This window comes from Struthio camelus, chromosome 4 (assembly GCF_040807025.1).
Source record: "Struthio camelus isolate bStrCam1 chromosome 4, bStrCam1.hap1, whole genome shotgun sequence".
Lineage (NCBI taxonomy): Eukaryota > Metazoa > Chordata > Aves > Struthioniformes > Struthionidae > Struthio > Struthio camelus.
The window spans coordinates 77,254,271-77,275,619 of NC_090945.1; the positions used below are offsets into that span (position 1 = coordinate 77,254,271).

General features: G+C 38.1%; 1 protein-coding gene across 5 annotated transcripts in view; it reads right to left on the reverse strand.

The window, feature by feature from the left end:
• Positions 1 to 1,239: 1,239 nt before the first annotated feature.
• Positions 1,240 to 21,349, reverse strand: part of CFAP99 (cilia and flagella associated protein 99) — a 59,426-nt gene continuing 39,316 nt past the window's right edge. For 4 of the 5 annotated variants that reach the window (XM_068943542.1, XM_068943543.1, XM_009686142.2 and 1 more), the window contains 7 exons: positions 20,771 to 20,859; positions 18,276 to 18,480; positions 16,390 to 16,531; positions 15,055 to 15,206; positions 9,816 to 10,021; positions 4,004 to 4,166; positions 1,241 to 1,766 (listed from right to left, as the gene is read on the reverse strand). In XM_068943542.1, coding sequence (XP_068799643.1) covers positions 1,599 to 1,766; positions 4,004 to 4,166; positions 9,816 to 10,021; positions 15,055 to 15,206; positions 16,390 to 16,531; positions 18,276 to 18,480; positions 20,771 to 20,859 — 1,125 coding nt within the window. In that variant the 3' untranslated portion in view covers positions 1,241 to 1,598. Of the gene's footprint in view, positions 1,767 to 4,003; positions 4,167 to 9,815; positions 10,022 to 15,054; positions 15,207 to 16,389; positions 16,532 to 18,275; positions 18,481 to 20,770; positions 20,860 to 21,349 lie in introns of all 5 variants that reach the window. The other variant, XM_068943540.1, reaches the window with a different exon arrangement.

Genomic DNA, 21,349 nt, shown 5'->3' on the forward strand with positions numbered 1-21,349 from the left:
AACATGGAGAAGGAAATAGTTACGACTCAGCTTGATTGCAGTTCATTCCGAATTTTGAAGACTGGGTCCAACACCCCAGAGGAAGAAGCATGCAGTATGATAAATTTTTGAAATTTGAAAACCTTTCGTAGATATGCCTGTCTATTTGCCTAAAGATTAATCTTTCTTTTCTTAATTCTCAAAATGCATGGTATAACAAAAAGTTTCAGAGGTACTAGTCAGCTGTGAAAAATCCCAGACCGTGACTGTTAGTCCTATTATTTGCTAGCTTCTGGAAAACCGAGGCATTCAAGTCCAGACTTCGCTCTGTCATTGTGGAATACAACACAACGTGGTGCTGGACAAACACAAAGGAAAATAAACTCTGTGGAACCAAATGCTTGTCATTTTAAGCTATTCCAACCCTCTACTAGACACAGAGTCATAGTTCCGACTTCTCCGCAGTTCTACATCTATCACTCCTTCTTCCCACTCTCCTAGGATCCTTAACTCTTCCTACTGAGCTACTGCATGAATCTCATTGCTTTCCTGAACTGCTGTAGCATTCAGAATGAACAAAAAATACAGCACATTTTGTCAGCATTGCAGATTGTGGAAGCAATCTTCACAGCTAGATGGCAACAAAAGAATTCCATTAGATTTCCTTCAGCAAAAAGTGAGAAATACAATGTTGTGAGAGCATTAAAAGCAGCTGCCTGACTCTAATGTCAGCGACAGTCTCATTCAATTTAAATATTTGCAATAGCCATAATTAAACACTTAGTAACTGGCACAAATTTAAAATAGAAATACATTACATAGTCTTACTGCTGTGCAGATTTTAATCCAGATTTATATCCTCCTTGGCTTTATGCCTAGAATAAATCTTGTGATTTGAAGGCCTTTTTACACAGTATAGAAATTGTCACAGAGGGCAAATTATCTTCTAGGTGAGTAACAGATTTTTGCCTTTTTCTGGAAGCAGTTCCTTAGAGAGATCAAAGAATGTTATGTTCTCCTTCCACCATTCAAAGACAAAAAAGATTCACCTCTGCAAATATAGGAACAGTATGTCTAGGTCAGTTAGTCTACTCTCTGGCTGCTGTATGCCATCAGTTCTCCCCTCACCCTCTAAAACCAGCATTGAAACTGGTGGTCCTGCTATGCACTGCTACTGCCAGGTAAGATGATGTATTGGGAACTTGGGCTGACCGTGCCTTCTGAAAAAATACATATGTAAACAAACATTGTACTTTTTTTTCTCCTAATTTTTATTCTTTAGGAAGATGAATGTAGCAAATCATGGTATAATATATAATGATAATAGAAATACAGACAGCATTCTTATCCAGATATTTGTCATTCTGCCACAGGAGCCTCAGTTGCAAGGGCTCAGTTTCTTACAGCTTTTGATTCTAACTGGAAAAATAGGTCATTACTGATTAAAAATAAAAATTCCATGACAAAAAAATAACAAATTTTGACTCAAATGTGCCTGTATGACCAGAGTTGTGCTATTCAAACTGTAAAGATGAAATAAAGGTTAAAATTCAACCTTGTAGTATATGGGCACACTGGGAGAAGTTTTCCAGCAAGTCTGATTTTTTTCCAAATGAATTTTATTTTACTTCAGATCGCAGTATACAAACTGTGGCTCCATTTTTTGCTGCCTCATATGCAGCCATTTTCTGAGCTGTTTCTCTGGCCATGAAGCCATGCTGAAGGATCTTGAACTGTCTTTCCCGACTCTCTTCCAGTTCTTTCCAGTGGTTCTGTTGCAAAGAACTCTGCAGAAAAAAAACAGGGATTATCACATCGCAGAGAATATAACGGTTCTATTTAGATGATGCACTGAACTTTTGTATGATAATCTGGCTGGCTGGTGACACATTCTACTTGCTAACACAACTGGGAAGCATGTCAACTTCAAATTAGGCATGATGAATATAAACATAACTTGATTGGGTTGCCCAGTTTAAGATGAATTAAACACAACTGCAACACCTCACAAAATGTTAGGTCAAGGCAAAACTACATCAGGACTGTCACGCCCCAGTGCCCCACCTTATGTTCTCCCATCGCCAATAGATTGTTCTTGAAGTTATAAATGAACAGTTGCTCAGATCCTCTCTATCAGACGCTACTGGTTTGCGGATTCAAAAACTAGGTTCACAAAGCAGGACTGCCAAGAAAGCTCAGAATAAACAAAACAGTTACTTTTTCATCTGATTCTTGGCTTAAAATGGTAGAACAATGTGTTTTCCATTAATGATAGTTTTCTTACAGTTAGTCTTCCAAGCTGTAATATAAATTCTATTTTATTAAAAACTGAATAGTGATTTATGAACAAACTTTATCTTCGCTTGTATCAGCACAAAGTCATTCGGCCTAAAGGGCTATCACAAATGTAACTGAAGCCACAGTCTGGATTTGGAACTTTAATACAAGGAATAGGCCTCATTTTCTTCAATTTATTGAGTACTCTTAAAAGGTAGCAGTATAAACTGAATGCTAGATAAGTACTGCATAAAGGGAAGAATTCTTTTTTATAATCACACTACCACTATTTTCAGCAATATGCAGTTCAGCTAGAATAAAGATGCTGTTGGACATAGCTGGCCAGAATTAAGCCACTTCTCTGTAGTAATATCTGGATACGGTCAGGCAGAGCCAAACAGAAGCTACACCAAAACAGCTAAATAATTTATACTAACCTTGATGTTTTTCTTTCAAAAATTTTTTTACAGCTGTCTTAACATTTGAGGAGAACATAAACAAAAAACACATCTTCAGAGACTTACAGTTAAAAACAAGAAAAAGATACAATCTAATTTCAAAACAGCTTTCAAACTCTGGCTTTTGTGCACGTTCATATGACCTCAGAGCACTCACAGAATTCCACATCAGGTAGTCAAAAGTCCTAGCTATTAATTCATAATTTCTTTCTGTTGATTTTTAAAATGACTCACATGCTGTAATTATATGGCTGCTTTCCTTTGAAGTCTCCATTTATTGCTTTCACTTTACCCTGGACCCTATTCAGCAAAGCTTTTAAGCATGTGTTCAAAGCCTCAGTTCAGAAAGCCATCCTACTTTAGCAAATGCTTTCTTGAATTAGGGCCTTCTCTCCTGCAGTTTTGGTTTTTGCGGCCTGAAATGGGGATTCTGAGGGCAGCAAACATTGATACTCTGAAAGATTGTACTATTTCAGTTTTTGAACTATACACACTTGAAAAATACAGTTTTCATCTTCACCTGAATTTAGCTTCATCAAAGCTCCTCAGAAAATAGGTCATGAGTTATTATTTTTAACAGATTGGGAGATACAGTTCTAATTTTGCATTGGGCTACCACAGCTTTTAAAAAGTGATCCCATCATGACTGTTCACTGCAGTGTTTCATAAGCTGTGGTGTATGCACTGTTGCTGGTATTTGAACCACTGCTAAATGTTAGGCATGTGTGAAGTGATGGCAGGGGCGGATGCAGTAGCAGCAGTTCCTGACTGCTTGTCTTCAGACACTTGCCAAGGAAGCGGAACCAAGGTAACCCATCAAAAAGCCTACAGGCCTAATGGTGCTTCCATACCTTGATGTGGGAGCAGGAAAGATGAAGTAAAAATCATGGAGATGATAAACTGGAACACGCCTTGGGTGGAAGAGGGGGTCAGGGTCACAGCTGAGTGTTGCAGGATGCGTATGATAGGAGGGTGAAGAGGACAGAGTTAGAGACAAGGGGTAAGATCTTGTTTTGGTGGGATGAGTGTGTGTGGTAGGAAGAGTGAGAAGATAGGGATCATATGGATGAGCCCTGGTCTGTGGTAGCAGATATGATAAGAAGATGAGGCCAGGGCCATGGTTTGGCCTGATAGAAGACATGCACATACAGGAACAGGGAGTTGTTATTGCCTCTGCTGTATGGCACCACCTGCTTCTGCCACCCTCATCAGTAGTGGCAGTTGAGCAAAAAAGGGTCTGTGAAGACTAGGTCTATTGCAGATCATTTTTCTTTATGCAAGTCCCAGACCTTGGCTGATGCAATGCTGGTTTTCTGAGGGGTAATCTTTAAGAGTTCTGCTTGCTTTTTACGCTCCATTGTTTTTTCTATAATCTTTTGCTGCAGGTTTAAAATGCGTTCATCTTTCACAGGCCTTTCACCAGACTGGGACTTTCTTTTCTTTTCTTCTTGCCTGCAAAATCAAAAAGAAACAAAGAGCAGGTAAACTAGTACCAACCTACAGAATAATCCTTCTGAGCATATATTACTTGGATAATAATGAATTTGCTCTTGCCTCTGGGGACTAGCTAGACTGAAAACAGGTTTAAATCATATAGCTCAATGAATGTGGTATTCACAACTTGCTGCTTCTTGTTGTTTACAGAAAAGCACTACTAAACAGTATAAAATAATTTCTTCCCACAGGATGCCGTAATGACAATATCTGAGGCATTTTCAAGCCTGACATTCTTAAGGAAAAACATGTGCAAAACTTGTGATAATACTGCAGCTTTTTGCTTGTGAGAACTATGGCGACTTCTTTATAAGATCATTAGTATTCATCTTGATTTCTATATTCCTTGGCAAATAAAGGTATTATTTTCTGTGTAATCTCCATGCCTACATTCAGAAACAATAGGGATGGCGATGTATTAATTGAGGTTAGTGGGTCCAGGTGGGCAAACATTGATAGTACAATGTGCAGCATAGAAATAAGGAACAAGAGAGCAGTTATTTGACAGTCTTCTCTTTTTTACTTCTGCTGTAGCTTTTTTTCTGTTCGCTGGTGTTTACATTTTATCAGTTATTGCTTACTTTCACCCGACTGGGACAATTTATTTGCAACTTTTTCTTGTAGGTTTCATCACCTTACATAGTGACTCACTTATGCATATCCAACTTTCTCTTTTATTCAACATTGCTCTTGAATTTGGCTCAGTGTTATCAAGCCATAGTATTAATATTATGTCATGAGCAGCTGTGATTCTCTGGCCCAATTCAGAGCTAAAGTAAGTGTCAGCTCTACCAAAGGAGAGAGATACATGATTATATAACATATCACCAGGTTAGAACTGACGTCTTCTCTCAGCTGGAAAGAAGAGCAGAGCTTTTTAGATTTACTCTAAGTTTTGCAAAAGATCCTTTTGTATTGCTGTAGTACAACATTTATCTGCAATGGCTTTTATTTGGAAACCTCAGCAAGACTCAGAATGACCTGTTCAAGGCAGAGAGTGCACCAGGGCCTTGTTTAGCTGATATGGCAACTGTTGCTCTGTGAGTGGCAGGACTAATTCACTGACAAGTTGCCCCTTTGGGATTGCTTTTACAATAGAACTCTTCCCTTATCTCTTGGGTCTTATACTACGCTGTTTTCAGTGTAAGGCACACTCTTACCAAGGAGCAGGAAGAAGAGGAAGAGGGAAGTAGTCTCTTCCAATGCTAAAATCACCAGTTTACTTTAAAAAGTGGCCATATCAAGATCCCAGGGATCCAAACACTTCTTTTACCTTAGGTGAAACGGGTTTTGTCTGTCTTGTTAGCTTCATCTTTGCTGATAGGAAATTCCCCTTTTAATAGCTAGCATTCTTCAGAGCAGAGATCCTGGACTACAGTTCCCAAAATCCTCAGGAGCTGGATGAAGGGGAAATTTGGCCTGTGCTACATCCTGAAATATGACTGTGATTATGAATATGATTAATATATGGAAAAGGGGCACAGTTTAGATTGGCTTCTCATTTCCAGTTGCTTTCCTGAGATACTTCCTGAACTACTCTGCTGTTTGCATCATGGTATCTAGATGGGGTAACATTTCCTTATCCTCCTTAATACAGTTACCTACTCTGTTACAGTGAGCTTATTTTTTAACACTAAAGTCTAAAAAATTATGTTCTAAAGTATGTAAGTCTAAAAATTGTGCTCCATCAATTAATCTGATTGAGAACATGGATCATTTCTATTTGCACTGTAACGAGGCATTGCATTCAAAGGGATATAGGAGAATATAACAATATGGTTTTAGGTAAACACTTCACGATTAAATATTGTCAGTGGGAATAAGCAAGAAAACCTTTCATTACATGCAAATACAGATTCTTGTAAATACAATTACAGGAAAAACAGCAAGAGGTTTAACATCATGAAGCGGCAGCAGCTGCTTCTGAATTAACATTGTAAATAGTTGCTTATTATCAGTCTAATGTTCAGTCTTCTCCCACACTAAGTCAGTCACGTGCCTCTCATCTGCATTATTCCAAAAAGCAGCCAGTTCCATAAATTTTCAGATGCCATACCACATCACAGCGTTTCTGGGAAATTCAAGGAGGAGAAGGCATGAAAAATGGAATTTTAAAATTATGGTGTTTTGTGATGGTCAATTGAGAACTTCTAGGAGTCAAGGCAGAGAAAGCTCATACAATCTGTCTCCCCATCGCTTATTTCCTAAGAAAGTAAGGTAACAGCCATTCAAAACGGGATAGTGTATGTTTACAAGAATCCTCTCCAGATTCAATAAAAAATTGTGTGATAATTTATGAAAAAAATGGGAGTCCATCCATCTGGCTCCACACAACAGTTCCCTGATTCTTCTCGTACACAAGGAAGCCAAGGAGGATTAGTGTCAGTTTGAACAGTCTCCCTGGAATAGCAGCTGCAGAATTTTGGTCACCATTCTCCTCTTCCCCACAGTATCATCTGGACATTGCCCAGACCTGGAGGGGGGAATGAGGTTTGGGCAGCAGGTGCCATCATGTCCCTTGGAAATGAGCAGGAAAACAAGCAAGGCAGCACCATGAGCAAGAACAAAAATGGCTGGCTCCTGTATGCAAGGCCTTGCTTAGGTGGCAGTGGGTGATGAGGGCACTGACATGCTACTGTCATCTGGGTGAGACAGACAAAAGGACAGTGTGGTGTTTCCTAGAGGAGCTTGCAGAGGAGACAGAAACTGAGTACATAGTTTTGTGGGATAACTTTCTTCTGGACAGCACTAAAGCATATGAAGTCCCAGGACCAGGCTAAATCTAAGCCCATAAAACCCCCAAGCCACAGATAATGTGGATGGAAGAAGCCTCAGCACCAACTGGTTTGATCTACTGAGTAGTTCTAATTGCATTAAATTAGTTGCAATATAGACCTACCCTCACTGAAATAAAAGGGAATTATATCTGAAGTATGCAGGGACATACCTGTAATATATTAGCATCTACTGAGACACTCATAAATCTTTTGGTGTTCATTTTTGAAAGCCGAGGAGTCAAATGTTTGTCCACTTCATATGCCGCTGCTGACTTTCAAACTGTGTGAAATTCTGTCCATTAAAGGGACGTGCTACATATATACTGAGTTGTCTCCTCAAGCATTCTGCAAGCACTCACAAAGCCACTGCTGTGATGGATGCCATGGTTTGCAGTCTATTAAAGGTTGATGTCTTGGTAATTTTTCAGGATCCATTTCCTAATTTGTTTAATATAGTTCATTATATGTTATTATGTGCTTCTTTCGAGTTGATGCATGTCTGTTTGCAAATTATATTGAAAGGAACCTGCTTGGTAGGGACCCAATTAAATTTCAACTGATGCTAAGGAAAACATTTGTTTAGCAAAGCTTAGCCGCCATCCTTTAGCTGATTAACAGTAGCCTTCAACATAATGCAATTTAATATAAAACATGCAATTTTATGTTGATGCATACCAATATCTTACAAGCACCATGGATAAGATTTGCTTTTCTATCCCTATAATTATTAATTAGTTTTGTAAACATAATCATGTGATCTTTACGTCTCCAGTGTAGTATATCAGTACAACACAAGCAATTAATCACTCACGCTGATTTGATAGAAATTTCAGGATTAAGGATCTGTAAAGCATATTTAACACATAAAGGCCATAGTTTCTTTAGAAATAAAACAAAAGCTGCAGGAAATTGTTTAGCATCTGAAAATGGGCCAGCACACCATACCCCTATATTAACAGAAATACCACCATAGATTTCCATTCTAGATGATAATACTATTAAATGCATTCTTGAAGAACAACATTTCTGGAATACTTTGCTAGATGCTTCCAAATTATGTATCATTGCCTGGGAGCCAAGAAAGAAGTCTTGTAACATCTAGTTTCATATATAATGAAACTTCATATTTTCTTTATGTGGAAAGCAATCATTAAAATAAAGTACATTTCTGTATTGCTTGCCATGAATCTGAACCGAAGCCTGCAAATTAAACATTTAATTTCGTTTAGATTCTATAATCTTTGGCATGGTGGTCTGCTGTGAATAACATCTCAAATGTGTCAGGACAAAAAGTGAAATAAAGTTAGCTTCTCATTCAAACATAGTTTATTTCAGGATCAGAACAGTTTTAGATCTGAATTAAGCCAAAGAGTCTATTTTAAAGAAATTCAGAACCATGTGAAATCCAAAGGCTACATATTTAGCATAACAAATGATTCTTTGAGTAGTTAATAGAGAAACAGGTTTTGTGGTATAGAAGCTCAAGCTCTAGTTAGAATCTCTAATGGAAAGTAGTGACTTGAATTGCTCCCACAGCCTCTTTAGTCTTAACACCTTCTCTCTATAGATGTCATCCAAGAGAGGGTCATTGATCCATGCAGTCAGTCCACTGGAGCTGCAGTTATTGATTCATTAAACTATCTTCTTAAGCACTAACACAGTACCCCGCTCTTTGGAGATTAACGATCAGCAATAAACCAAATTAGAGCTGGGACTAGTGAGAACTAGTTAAATGAATACATCAATACTGCTTTCTGTGATTGAGAATTAGCACTGGAAGATAAATCAATAATATGAATTGAACTCTAAGAAGCCACCTTTGGTACCTCAGTGATAAACACAAATCTAAGATATGTCTAAAGACATGTGCTGTTAGCCTTATATTCTATGTCTTCAGTATCTCAGCATGAATGTCTGCTTGCAAAATAAATACAGCAAGAGAGGGAATAAACTACTGAATAGACATAAGGGCATAGATATAAGACAAATTGGAAGGAAACAACGGCAACTAGTTAAGATGCAGTAAAAAAGGCATAAGATCAAGAGGTGTGCCATGTTTTTATACTTTTATACAGGCTTTCCTCCTGCTCAGCTTTACTTGTAAATAGTTTTAAATTGGATTTTAAATTAGATTTTATCACTTTGTGGAAGGGCTTCTGCATATGTGAAGTACATATGGTGCTTATGGATCCTTTATGATAATGAATAATAAATACAATAATGAATAATAGATATGAATAATGAATTCAAAATTTGACCAGAGAGCCTGTAAGCAAAGATTTTTCTCTTTGATCTACTGATATACTATATTTAATTTAGTATTTGTTATTATTATAAGAAAATCTCCTTCCTATAATATCTTTAACTTCTAAAATAAAGCCTGCCCTTCCACACAACAAAAGTAGGAAGAAAAACATGGCCCTAACGTATTGTTTTAAGTAAAAATGAGAAACCACTTTAACTACCCATCTAGAATGATTCCAATAAAATCAAATTAGTTCTGATTAACTGAAAAGGAACAAAAGAAAGGCAGAGCTGCTGTTCCCAATATATCATCTTGGCTCTGAATCCTGAGGCAATACTGTCAACACTAGCCTAAGGAGTGTCTTCAACCATAAATTCAAATTGATGAAAAATATTTGTTAAATCTGAAGCAAATTATTTTCAAGAACAAAAGGGAAATCCTGGCCCCACTGTAATCTTTGGCAAAAGTCCTACTGATTTATAAAATGGCAGCATTTTGCTCTATACTTGTTTTTCTTCTCAAAGGGCTAGCAAAATATTAACAAAGTTGCAATGCCTTAAATGCCACATGCTGTTTTATACTGACTTCAAAGCAGCTGCTCGTCCAAGCTCTGCTCTGAACACGGAAATCTGGTCTAATTTGTCTAGAAGAAGCTGTTCCTTAGCTTGTTTTTCATGAATTATCTGGTCTCTCTTCTCTTCCTCTGCTGCCTTCTGTGTTTCTCTGAGTAGAGCGAGGCGTTCACGTAGTTCCACTATTGACATTTCACAAATTAAACCATGGCCACCAGTCTAGAGAAAATGAAATATTGGTTCAAATAACACTCCTTAAATAGCAAGGGAAAAGTAAATGAGTAAAACTAGAATATTTTGATTGTATTCCAAATCATGCTGAATGTGTTGACTTCAAGAAAGACAGGCCTCACTGTGTATCACAAACCGTTTCATGTGGTAGAGCTCATCTTTTGTATTTGTAAAAATATAACGCTCATAAAACTTTTCATGTAAAAAGTTGAAATATACACTAGACTAATCATGAATGCAATGTCTTTTCTGGCCAGAAAAATTTTAGTTGGCATGTTGTTTAGTTTTAGTAAGATTTTTAAAGTTTCATTTGAAATGTGTAAAACTGCATATTTTTTAAGTGTGTAAAACCAGAAGAGAGTTTACTCTCCAAAATAAGTATTTTTTCTATCTATTTTCAGATTATAGATTTGATCTATGATGTGTATTCATTGTTTTTATCCGAAAAGACTAGGAATAAACAATGCTTTGTACCTAGCAAATTGAAACCTTAATGCCCAATGTTAAAATATAAAAATATAAAATGTGAATGTTCAACGTTTAATGAAGGGCCTCCCCAGTATAAGAGAGACGTGGAGCTACTGGAGTGAGTCAAGCGAAGGGCTGCTAAGACAATTAAGGGACTAGAGCAGCTCTCGTGAGGAATGTTTGCGAGAGCTGGGACTCTTCAGCCTGGAGAAGAGAAGACTCAGGGAGCAACTTACTTATCAATGTGTATAAATATCTGATGGGAAGGTAGAAGGAGGATGGGGCCAGACTCTTCTCAGTGGTGCCCACTGATAGAATGAGAGGCAATGGGCACAAACTGAAACACAGGAAGTTCTGTCTGAACATAAGGAAAAACGTCTTTACTCTGAGGGTAACTGAGCACCAGAACAGGCTGCCCAGAGAGGTTGTGGAGTCTCAATACTTGGAAACATTCAAAAGCTGTCTGGACACAATCCTGGGCAATGTGCTCTAGGTGACCCTGCTTGAGCAGGGGGGTTGGACTAGATGATCTCCAGAGGTCCCTTCCAACCTTGGCCATTCTGTGATACTGTAATTCTGTGATTCTGTGAAGGCTTTTTTAAATCCACTTCTGAATGAGAGAGATAAGAGGCCTAATTCTGAGATGTAATGAGAAACGTCAGCATCTTTGGAAGTCTGCAGGAGTTTGCAAATGAAGTCAGATCATTTCTAAACCAATTCACGCAAACTTGAAGTTTTCAGCTCCTGCTCAGACATATATTGTCTCCTTCCTTATGTCTACATATATTCATAGCTGCATATACGGAAAAATTACCTAAACCTACACAAATACCAAGCTTCTACGTAGTTTTGTTTGCAACATGAAATGGATGAAAATCCATTTCACATCAACTAATATTCTTTTGTCTATCTTAACATATTCTTTGGTACACATCTTTGGAACATATCTTGTACCGTGCATTCTAATGTTTATAATGGAATATATGGGTGCAGAAAGTTAAAAATGTTAATCTAACTGTTGCTATACAGTTGTATACTACTAAAAGTGAAACACTGGTTGGAATTTTGATCACAAAGACCTTGCTCTGCTCATTTCCATAGAACCAGAGACAGAAAATTAATGACCAGGTTTGGAAAGGATGAATGGGGGGCAAAAAAGAACAACTGCTCTTCCAAAATGTATATTTGACCCTGAAATTATGTGATAATGATAGACATATGTAATCAAAACTCATTACAATCCTTTTAATGGAGAGAAATTATTCAGTTTATGAGCGTGCATTTTTTCAAGCAATCCTAATTAGCAAAAAACAAAAAAGTCCATGTACTGAATAGTGCATTGGTTGTTGACATTTTGACTTCCTGCTTTTGAGTTTTTTAGCAAACAGAATGTGGAGGGGAAGAAGAAAAATGGGAAAAGAGAAGGATGCTGAGTCACAGATAAATGCTCAGATTGTCAGTTTGACTATAAGAATTGACCGGGACCCAGTCCCTCTTTTCTGGTCTGGGATGCCATCTAAGCAGCCTAGTAAGACACCCTTCCTCCACTGATCATTCTTTGGCTGTGCAGAGCAGCATTTCCAAGAATCAGGAGGAAAGCCAAGAGAGAGGAAGAAAATAGCAATGGAGAGGGAAAAGGGAAACACAAAGCAGAGTAACAAAACAGCATTTTATATTTATCAGGACTGGCTATTTGCTTCTATAGCAGTGGAGCTTAAGTGGGCTTTTTACTGGGTTATTCTGGAGAGCCTAATGATACAAGCACATCAATGAAGGAGAATGTGTCGTGGGTGGCCTTCTATGATGATGCCTCCAAGGTTTCCAAGGGTCTCTTTTACAATTTCGGTATCCATAGCTTCTCCTTAAAAAGCTTCAAAAGTTGGGTCTGTAAGAAAACATCATTGCCTCACTGTTTTTTCATCTAAAGTTTGACTCTCCAATGTTGGGTTAGTGGTTTCTGCTTCCATGCTCCTCATGTTTACCTGTCATGACCTAAACACAACTCAAGCGTAGCTTCAGTAGAAGATTGAAAAAAGGGTTCAATATTAATCAGTCTTCTTCCTGCATCTCTTGTATCAACATTTACTACCATAGGTTACTGAAACAGTTAATGATCATTTTTCTCCTTCTCAGATTTGAATTTAGAGTGATTTTGCAAATACCAAGTGCTATACCACCTTGCCACCATTCTGACCTAGTCAATGACTGTAAAGTTGTATTCACAGGAAGTGAAAGGAAAATGTTTTGGAACAGGGCACATGTACCAGTGGTTGTGTGTGACCATGGCAAGGATACACTGAAAAGTTTTAGAAAGAGAATTTCCTAGAAGTAGAAAATGGCAGAAATTGAATACACTTTGAGCGTCTGCATTTCAAAAATATTCAGCGAAGACAGTGAAGTGTTTCCAAAAATACGAAAAGTTCTGTTCTTGTGCAGTATATAATGCCAGCGCTCAGGCAGCTGAAGTGCCATCAAGGGAAGAACTGGGTACTTCAGAAACGATCAGAATAAGTCAGCATTTTATGGACACATATTTAATTTCACATAGTCTGAAAAAACCTTTTAAGAAAGAAAAAAACAGGGCTAGCTATCAACAGAAGCGTGCTAATTCAAATCGGAGTGCCATCGTAAGAGTGGATATGAGGGAATTGTGAAGTAAACTGAGAGATATTGTTCCGGTCCATTCTCTTGCAATATGACCTGTTTGGCCACCCCATCATCAGCAACCTTACACTTTGGTAACCTTACACATAGCATAAGCTTGATTTGGAATGAGTTTTTCAAATACGACTTGAAACCTGCTGTGTTTTTCTGCTTTGTCTTTTGAGATTAGCTAGATGGGAAAATGTATTTAAAGCCATATTCTGCACTTAGACACAAATAAGATTTCAGTGGAAGCTCTATTTGAGGGGTTGACAGCCACTCTAAGTGGCAGGGAAATGAACTATGTTCAAAAATAATAAAGTACTGACATTCCAAACACCTTCATTTTCCTGAATGAGAGCTTGCACCATTTTACAGAAGTTGTTGCGATTGAAAAAGTAATGACATTTCCGGGTCTGACTACAGTACATAGTTGTGTCTTTGCAGCCTGAACTCTTTTGACTGAACCATCTGGGAGGCAAATGTGCAGTGAGACCATACTAAAGGTTCTGTTTAGGGATGATGTAATGCACAGTCTACCTGGAGGCAATGAAAAACCTATAGATTGGAGTACATTTCCGTCATTTCAATGCAGACAGTTAAGTGTCTATGGTATACAATAATTCTTTGTACTTTTCACTTTTTTTCCTGCTTTTCCCATTGTGGTTCAGCAGTATTTCTCCAGGAACGGCTGGAGTGAGTCCGGGCTTGACTACGATATAAGAGAATTGCCCTCCTTGGCTGGAAAAAAAAGAGGTGGAGGAGAAACCAAGGAGAGAAAAGGAGGATGAGACATTCAGGGAGTTGATTTTATTCTTGTTCACTTACTCTACACTTTAAGATAAAATGTGTTCTAAAATCCTGATAAATGAGATGGAGTATTTATCTGCAGGGCTGCAAAAAGGGGTAGGTAGCTTTGGAAGCAATGAAACCAATGAACAGGTCAGTTCTTTTCCGAAGAGCAGGAGATAAAATGGAAGCATCACGTTGAGTGTTCCACCAGCCTCACAGAAGGAAGATCTGTTCCCTTCTCTATGGTTTCTGCAGATTAACCATGGATGTTCCCTTTTTTTGTGATCGTATTTAAAACTGCTAATTTTGTTTTATATTATTCTATGGTTTTTTTTTTTTTCAATTTGGATATGGGAAATGGAAGAGTAGCTTTCAGCTACTGTGCTTCTGGTTTAGTGGTAAGAAAGATTTCTAAGTCTTGAAATTCTGGAAAAATGGCCACTTTGCATGAGCAGAACAACTGCAAAGTATGTGCTATAAGCCAAACGTCAGACATATCAGCTGTTGCTTTGTGCGTGAAGAGTAAACCCATCAAGTCTGGGATACATTTCCTGTGGACGTGACCATGTACACCCAGGTCAGTTGCACAGTATGTACACAACACATTAGAAAGTTTTGGGTTCAGAGGTCTGGGGTTCACTAGACAATCCCTTTCATACACCTAAATGTCGACAATTTTGAAAGCACAGGAGATTAATTTTGCTAATAACCATGGCAGTCGCCACTGCAGTATCAGTCCAAACTTTGTGTTTGGACACGAGAGCCCTGGACTGATAAATCTGTGACTTTTTGAAGGCTGATAATACGTTTTAATCATTTGGCAGTCTCTTTTTGAAAGATGTCATAAAACCTGGATCCTATTGGCAAAATTCACAGAAAGTTCAAAGGGCCTAAGATTTCACTTACCATCATAATACTCTTCATGGCAAAATTTTCATTTAAAAAGCTTTGCGGAACTTTCCAGTTCACATCTAATCTTTGTGTAATGGGGTCACTTTGTACCTAATGCTGTGTATCCAGACTGCAATATATCTGCATGCAGTAGCTAATTCCTCTGGATATGTGAAACATACAGTATGCCTTTACGTAAAAACAATTGTTTTTCCTTCTGAACTTACCTCAGTTAAATCAACAAATTTGTTTTTGAGGCTTGGTAAAGATTCAATAACTCGTATTTGTTGAATCAATTCATATCTTTTCCTAAGCTTCTCCTCTTCTTCTTCTAAAGCTTGCCGAAGAAGTTCTCGATTTTCTTCACAGACTTCCTGAACTGAGAGAAAGGAATGAATCTCTGTTAGCTGGCTGCATATTTTAACAAGTAGTCCATCTGGAGAATAATTCGTATGCACTTGTGAATAACGATGATAACAATACTGATGTAAAGGTACTTGAGGGAACAATCTGTCATTGGTGGGAGGAATGATTAGAGAAACAAATGATTACTTCCCACTCCAGTATCTATCATTCTATTAAACACATAAACATTCTGTATGCACACTATATACATACATAAAGTAGACACTTTGAATTACCATTCTGTAATTTATGTTCTAATTAAGATGAAAAATGGTAGAATGTAGCAAAACGGATACTGCTTCATTATTTAATAAAAGGATCCTATGCAATAACAAATATTCAGTTTTTTGAGCTCCATATATCCTAGAAACCATTGAATTTCAAAAGTTGCTAGGCTTTGCTAGGCCATTCAGATTTGTTATCTCCTCTCCCCCAACTCTTAACAATACAAGTATGCAGATACACAAGCAGAGAAGAGAGACTTCTGCTCACCAAAATATGCAGAGCTACAGGTAGGCTGTTCTTACACTAGATGTTAACATGGCCCTGGACTGAAATATGTATAGTCATGCCAGTCAGAACAGCCTTCTGCCCAGACTTCATTAGCTGATGCATTAAATGAAGAATTTTCTTTAAGAATTATTGAGGATGAGTAACATCACGTCCCTTCATCCTAACTGCTGGTCTGTCTTGGAGGTGCTGCATCCTTCTTCTTTGTGATACTGTTCTTTTTTTCATTAGCTATGGTCTTCTTCTCTGAACTGTCATCTCTGGAGAAGACATCGTGAGCTATGATTCTTTCAAAGTGATTGCTATGCAAGTCCTCTCTTAATGGCATGAATCACAAGAATCTGAGCTGCATAACTTGATTTCACAGTCAGAACAGTCAATCACATATACTGCCTCTAGACTGAAGGAAAAGTAGTCGTGGAACATCTAATATGGTATTTTTGCCTTTTAAACAAAGAGTAATTCCCATGGCCAGTAGCTTAGAATTTCTGACCTGCCCATTGCCAACTTGTTCGTGGGAATGTATATTCTGGATCTTTTCCTCACCTTCCCTTTCCTTTCAATAAGGATTGTAATTGCCCCACTAAAATAAAGTCATTTAGGGATATTTCACATCATCTCTCATTGTTTTGACAATATATAAATACCTATTTGCTGTTTGTATTTCTGGAGCTTTAGTTTTGCTTGCTTTGCATTCTTGTGTCCTTCTACGACCTGCTCCACCAGCTCTCTCATTTCTTTCTGTTCCTGTAGACGTTTCTCTGCATACTGGTGCATCAGCTCCGCTTTCTAAATCCCCAAAAAACAGGTCAATAAAAGTCCTCATAATTGGTGATCTGAATGCCTCAAACCATTGAAATAGCACAAGGACAAATGGATCCAAAGCACTACATCATCCACAAAAGTAACAAAGGACAACACAGAGACACAGATTTAAGACTCCTCTCTCTACCTTTTATCTTCCCATATGACATGACATTCCCTTATGACATTCCCATATGATATTTATATGACATTTGCACTGCTGTTTTCCAGACTCTCTCCAGCACGTTCCTAAGGGTAGATAAAAAACCATCTCTGGCTCTGGTCATGAGATACTAAGATAAGTGCCAATCTAATTCATAGCTGGTTGTAATTACAGGATCTTCCAGGGCAGAAACTGCTTTTTCAGCCATCATGCTCCTTTCTTTGTCAGAGGAAATGAACAGGAAGCAGAACTATCATTTGGCAGAGTTTTCCCAGAGCATGAGTCCTTTCTGTGTTTTCTAATTCAGATGAAAGCCAACAGTTTTACAAGGGAGGTCATCATGACACTTGTTGGTGAATAGGGAAGAGCTGCTCAGCACCCCTGGAGAATTCCATATGGATAGGAACTCTCTGCCGACATCTGTTGGAAAGTAAAGGCAACTGCCTGAAACCAGTAAGGATAGGGCCAGTCTGATTTGCACATGCCCAAATCAATGCATATTGGGACATTTCTGCTAAAAAATAAAACTTACTTGCTCTGAAACTGAGGTGAATGTAAAAGTTACAATCATTTCGGAATGACTGTGAGCAATCACACCATGCTCCGTTGTGCACAGTAAGGTTCACTCTAAGTCATCGCTGCAGCCTGTCTAGGTAGACTCATTACCAGACAAGGTTGAAAGTTTTTGAAGAATAGAAAAGGAACCCATTAAGCATGTCTTTCTTTTGCAATAAGGCTTTGTGAAGATCTTGTGTATTTACGGTACCACCCTAAGTTGCTGAGGCACTGCAGAGACATCTGTGAGAGACAGCCAGGAGAAAAGTAGCAGCCAGCCCACAGGGCACAGCAGCTAACCTGGCTACTACAAAAGAAAAGCAGTGGATGTAGCCTGTGGCAGTGACTTTTAAAAATATTAAATCTACAGTGTTTGTTATTTCATGAGCACTTGTTTAGTTTATAGGGAAAGCATTGGGAAAACATAATGTGAGTTAAGGGTGAAAAATGGAAAGATCTAGCAACGTTTTTGAGAAAATGTGATTTGCCAGATTGGAAACTGTGTGGAAAAGTATTTTTTGACCTAAGTATTCAGTTATCACTGTTATCTAAAAAGGGTCCTCTGCCTGATTTTTCCCCTAAGAGAGGTTCGTGCATGTCAGATAACATGAAGTAAACCGAATTGTATCAGTTTCAGAAAACAAATATTTTATATTTGTGGCTTTCAGTTTAATAGTATAAGGAAATTAGTTATATATTGGTGATTTCATTGCAAATGGTACTTAATATGTCAGTATCTGTAAAAAAAAGGATATTCACACTGACATAAATGTAGGGGAGAATATTTTTCGCTTTTGTTTTTATTCAATGTAATTCAAAAGTGTTATCAATCAAATCAAATACTTGTACAAAGTACTTCAAAGATTGAGTATTTGTGAGTCTGGAAGTTATAGGATGATTTTTCCATTGTTTGCAGACTCCATTGAGTAAAGACATACAGAACTTCTACACCTACTTAAGCTTTGCACTGATTGAATATAAGCAAAATCTCCTCAACGTTTTATGTATTACCTCTTCTCTCATTAGATCAGCTTTTTTCTTATTTTCTTGGATTACTTTCTGATGGGCTAGAACTGCCTCTTCGTGACTTAGTTTCCCTTGAAGCCTCTTACACTCTATTTCAGCCAGCTGCTCTTCCAAATCTTTTCCACGCATCTGTTTTTGCCATTCCAAGAATTCAGATGGGTCTCCAGCCCCCCGTAGCAAATTTTCAATTCTGCAACAGAGAAGAAATGGTATACTATACCAGGAATCTGGCTTGACAGCCCTGCCTTGGTTTCTAAAACATTTCTTAGTTGTTTGTTGTTTGTTGTGATATGTATTTGATCTCTGCAGAGAAAGGCAGACATTGCCAAGTCATTTGTCAAGTGTATTTTAACTCCAAGGGACAGCTCTACACGGGTTCCTAATATACGGAAAACCTGGGAAAGCCAGGCTGGAAGAAAGTGCAAGAGGGCATGGACTTGTAAGTTTTCAGTAAAGCCAAGCCCCAGGAGAGTGCAAATTTAATCCACATATGGACTCTCATAGTAATCAGAGCAAGGAGAATCATGCCAAAGGTATGTACATTTTTTTCAGAGCATTTTAGAATTTAGAGCATTTCTCTGCTTAGAGGTGGAAGGAACAAGCCCTTTTTCTCCTTTGGCAATCTTCTGGGCTACTTTAACACAGAGAACTAAAATCTCTTTTCCTTAATTCTACTTTTGTTTTGTATTTTGTCAATTAAATAATACTATAATATTGCTGTAATGTGTAAAGAACTATTCAGCTATTAAGCAAAACCACATTCTTATTTACTGTGCTCAGAGAGAAAAGCACAACAAAGCTCCAGGGCAGGCTCTTTAAAGTCCTGCAGCAAAGGACTGAATGAGCCAAGAATTAGGGCAGAGACACAAAAACGCACAGTGCATTGCGCCTTACTGCTGCTCCCAGATGCATATATAAGTATCTGTTCTGTGTTACATGCAGCTGAAGATTAAATCTCATGAATATACAATAGTTTTAAGTTAAGGGGTAAATCTATTCCTTTGCTTCATGGACCAAAATTCTGCAAGATATAGTGAATAATATCATGGATAATATAAAAAAGACCTCACTATACTTATGCAGCTGTTAATGACAGGAGATAGCACAACCTGAGTGAAGTATAAAACCTTATTGCTAAAGTCCTGATTCATATATCAAAATCTGCTAGACCCAAAGACCATATCCAACTTTATGCAGTCACTCCAGGATTTAAAATGCTAACAATGTTCAGTGTTCAGCCTGCTAAGTCAGGATGATCAATAATAATACTAAATCAAGATGACATGATGTAGGTTTTATCTTTATTCAAATTATTAGTGAAAATTTTATGCATTTTTAGTTAGAGAACACAACCTGCAGTGGCCGTTCAGGAGTCACTCGCTGCCTACTTAGTATCAGCTGAAAACCTAAGCTGATGAATAAGCCACAGTCATGGCTCATGTTAGAGCCCTGAGTGCACCAACAACTTCTTACTCATCCCTCTCTCTACTCCCCCAAGCATTTAGCTGCCTACGTTCAAGCCAAGCTCTGACATAGTGCACCCATGTAACCTCAGATCAGACTGCAGGGAAAAGAATTGTGTGAGGAAGAGCTGTGAAAAGTCTTGTTTTGTGTGTAAGGTTCATTCCTGCTTTGCTTGGGAGCCACATTTCAGCTCATGTTAACAGCTTTTGTCCCTGCCCGAGCTATGTTGTGGACGTGCCTGTGCCCAGCCTTGTATTTTGTTGACCCTGTCTCATTGACTTGGCTTCTTGGCTTGACCTTGCCCCTGACTCATCACTATGGACTCATCTGGCAATCACTGGACCGTTGGCTGGCCCTGGTTCCTGTCACTGGACCTGTTCTGCCTGCCTTGCCCAGCCTCTGTGGGACTGAGCCCCTTGTGGGTGAGGACACTGCTCCTGAGTGCCTTGCTCGCCCCCTCAGCTGCTGGCTCACCCTGCCTTGTGGAGCAGCCCAATATTAGTCCTCCGTAACACCTTACTGTGATGGAAATGGACAAGGCTTTTTATAAACATGTAAACAAGTTCATGTATAAAATCTGGTATGCAATTGACCACATAACATCGAAGAAAACGGAAGTACAAGGAATGATTTGCCTTAATGTATGTGCATATACATTTTTATAATGGACACATAAGTAGGTGTGCCTTTGGGTCATTATTTATTCCGGGGAATCAGAATATATATATAACATGTGGTCTTTATTGGAATTTACAAGTGGACACTACCCACAGTGCTAAATCAGAACACAGTCACACTGTATAGCATCTACAGTAAAACCATGACTTTAATGTAGAGCTCATTTTAGTCCACTCTTCTCTTTATTTGTCAACTATGTGTGCAGAACAGTTTCATAATACCTTACAACAGACTCATTATATTAGTTTATCTGGAGCTTTCTTAATTATTTTTAATGTGGTTAATTATTCTATATCAAGAGATACGAAAAATAATCTGAGAAGGATGCATGATTGTACCTTTTGAGTTCCTGTTCCGCTTTCCGCTGATAGAGGGCACCCTCTCTTAAAATAGCTGCTGCATTTAATTTGATCGGTATATTGTCAATCTGTCAGGAAAGGGAATGTATATACTACAGTTAGTAATGAAAACCATAAAACAGAGTATAAAAACATTTCAATGGGTTAAATAAATCGACCTAAGACAGCATAAATTTTGCTTAAAGCATTCATCTAGCATTAATCTGACATTAACAATGAAATTGCATGCTGTTCATAAACCACTCAAGCTGCTTAGGAAATCAGCAAAGCCTCCCAAGTGGATTATAAATTTGTAATCACTCCTGGACCATGTCAAATCCCATGGAATGTGTTCGCTTCCTTTCATTTTTTCAGTACTCATATACATAGTGTGCATGAAAACATTCTGTGAGAAAAAAGATTCCATCTGGTTTGGAAAAGGAAATAAATTGCTTCCAACATAATTTGTGTGTCTGTCTCTGAAAGAAGAGAAGTTATCTGAAAACATTAAAGTAAAACATAAGCAGTACCTTTCATAGGAAGGTCTCAAATGTGTTTTGTACACAATATTTTAAATTT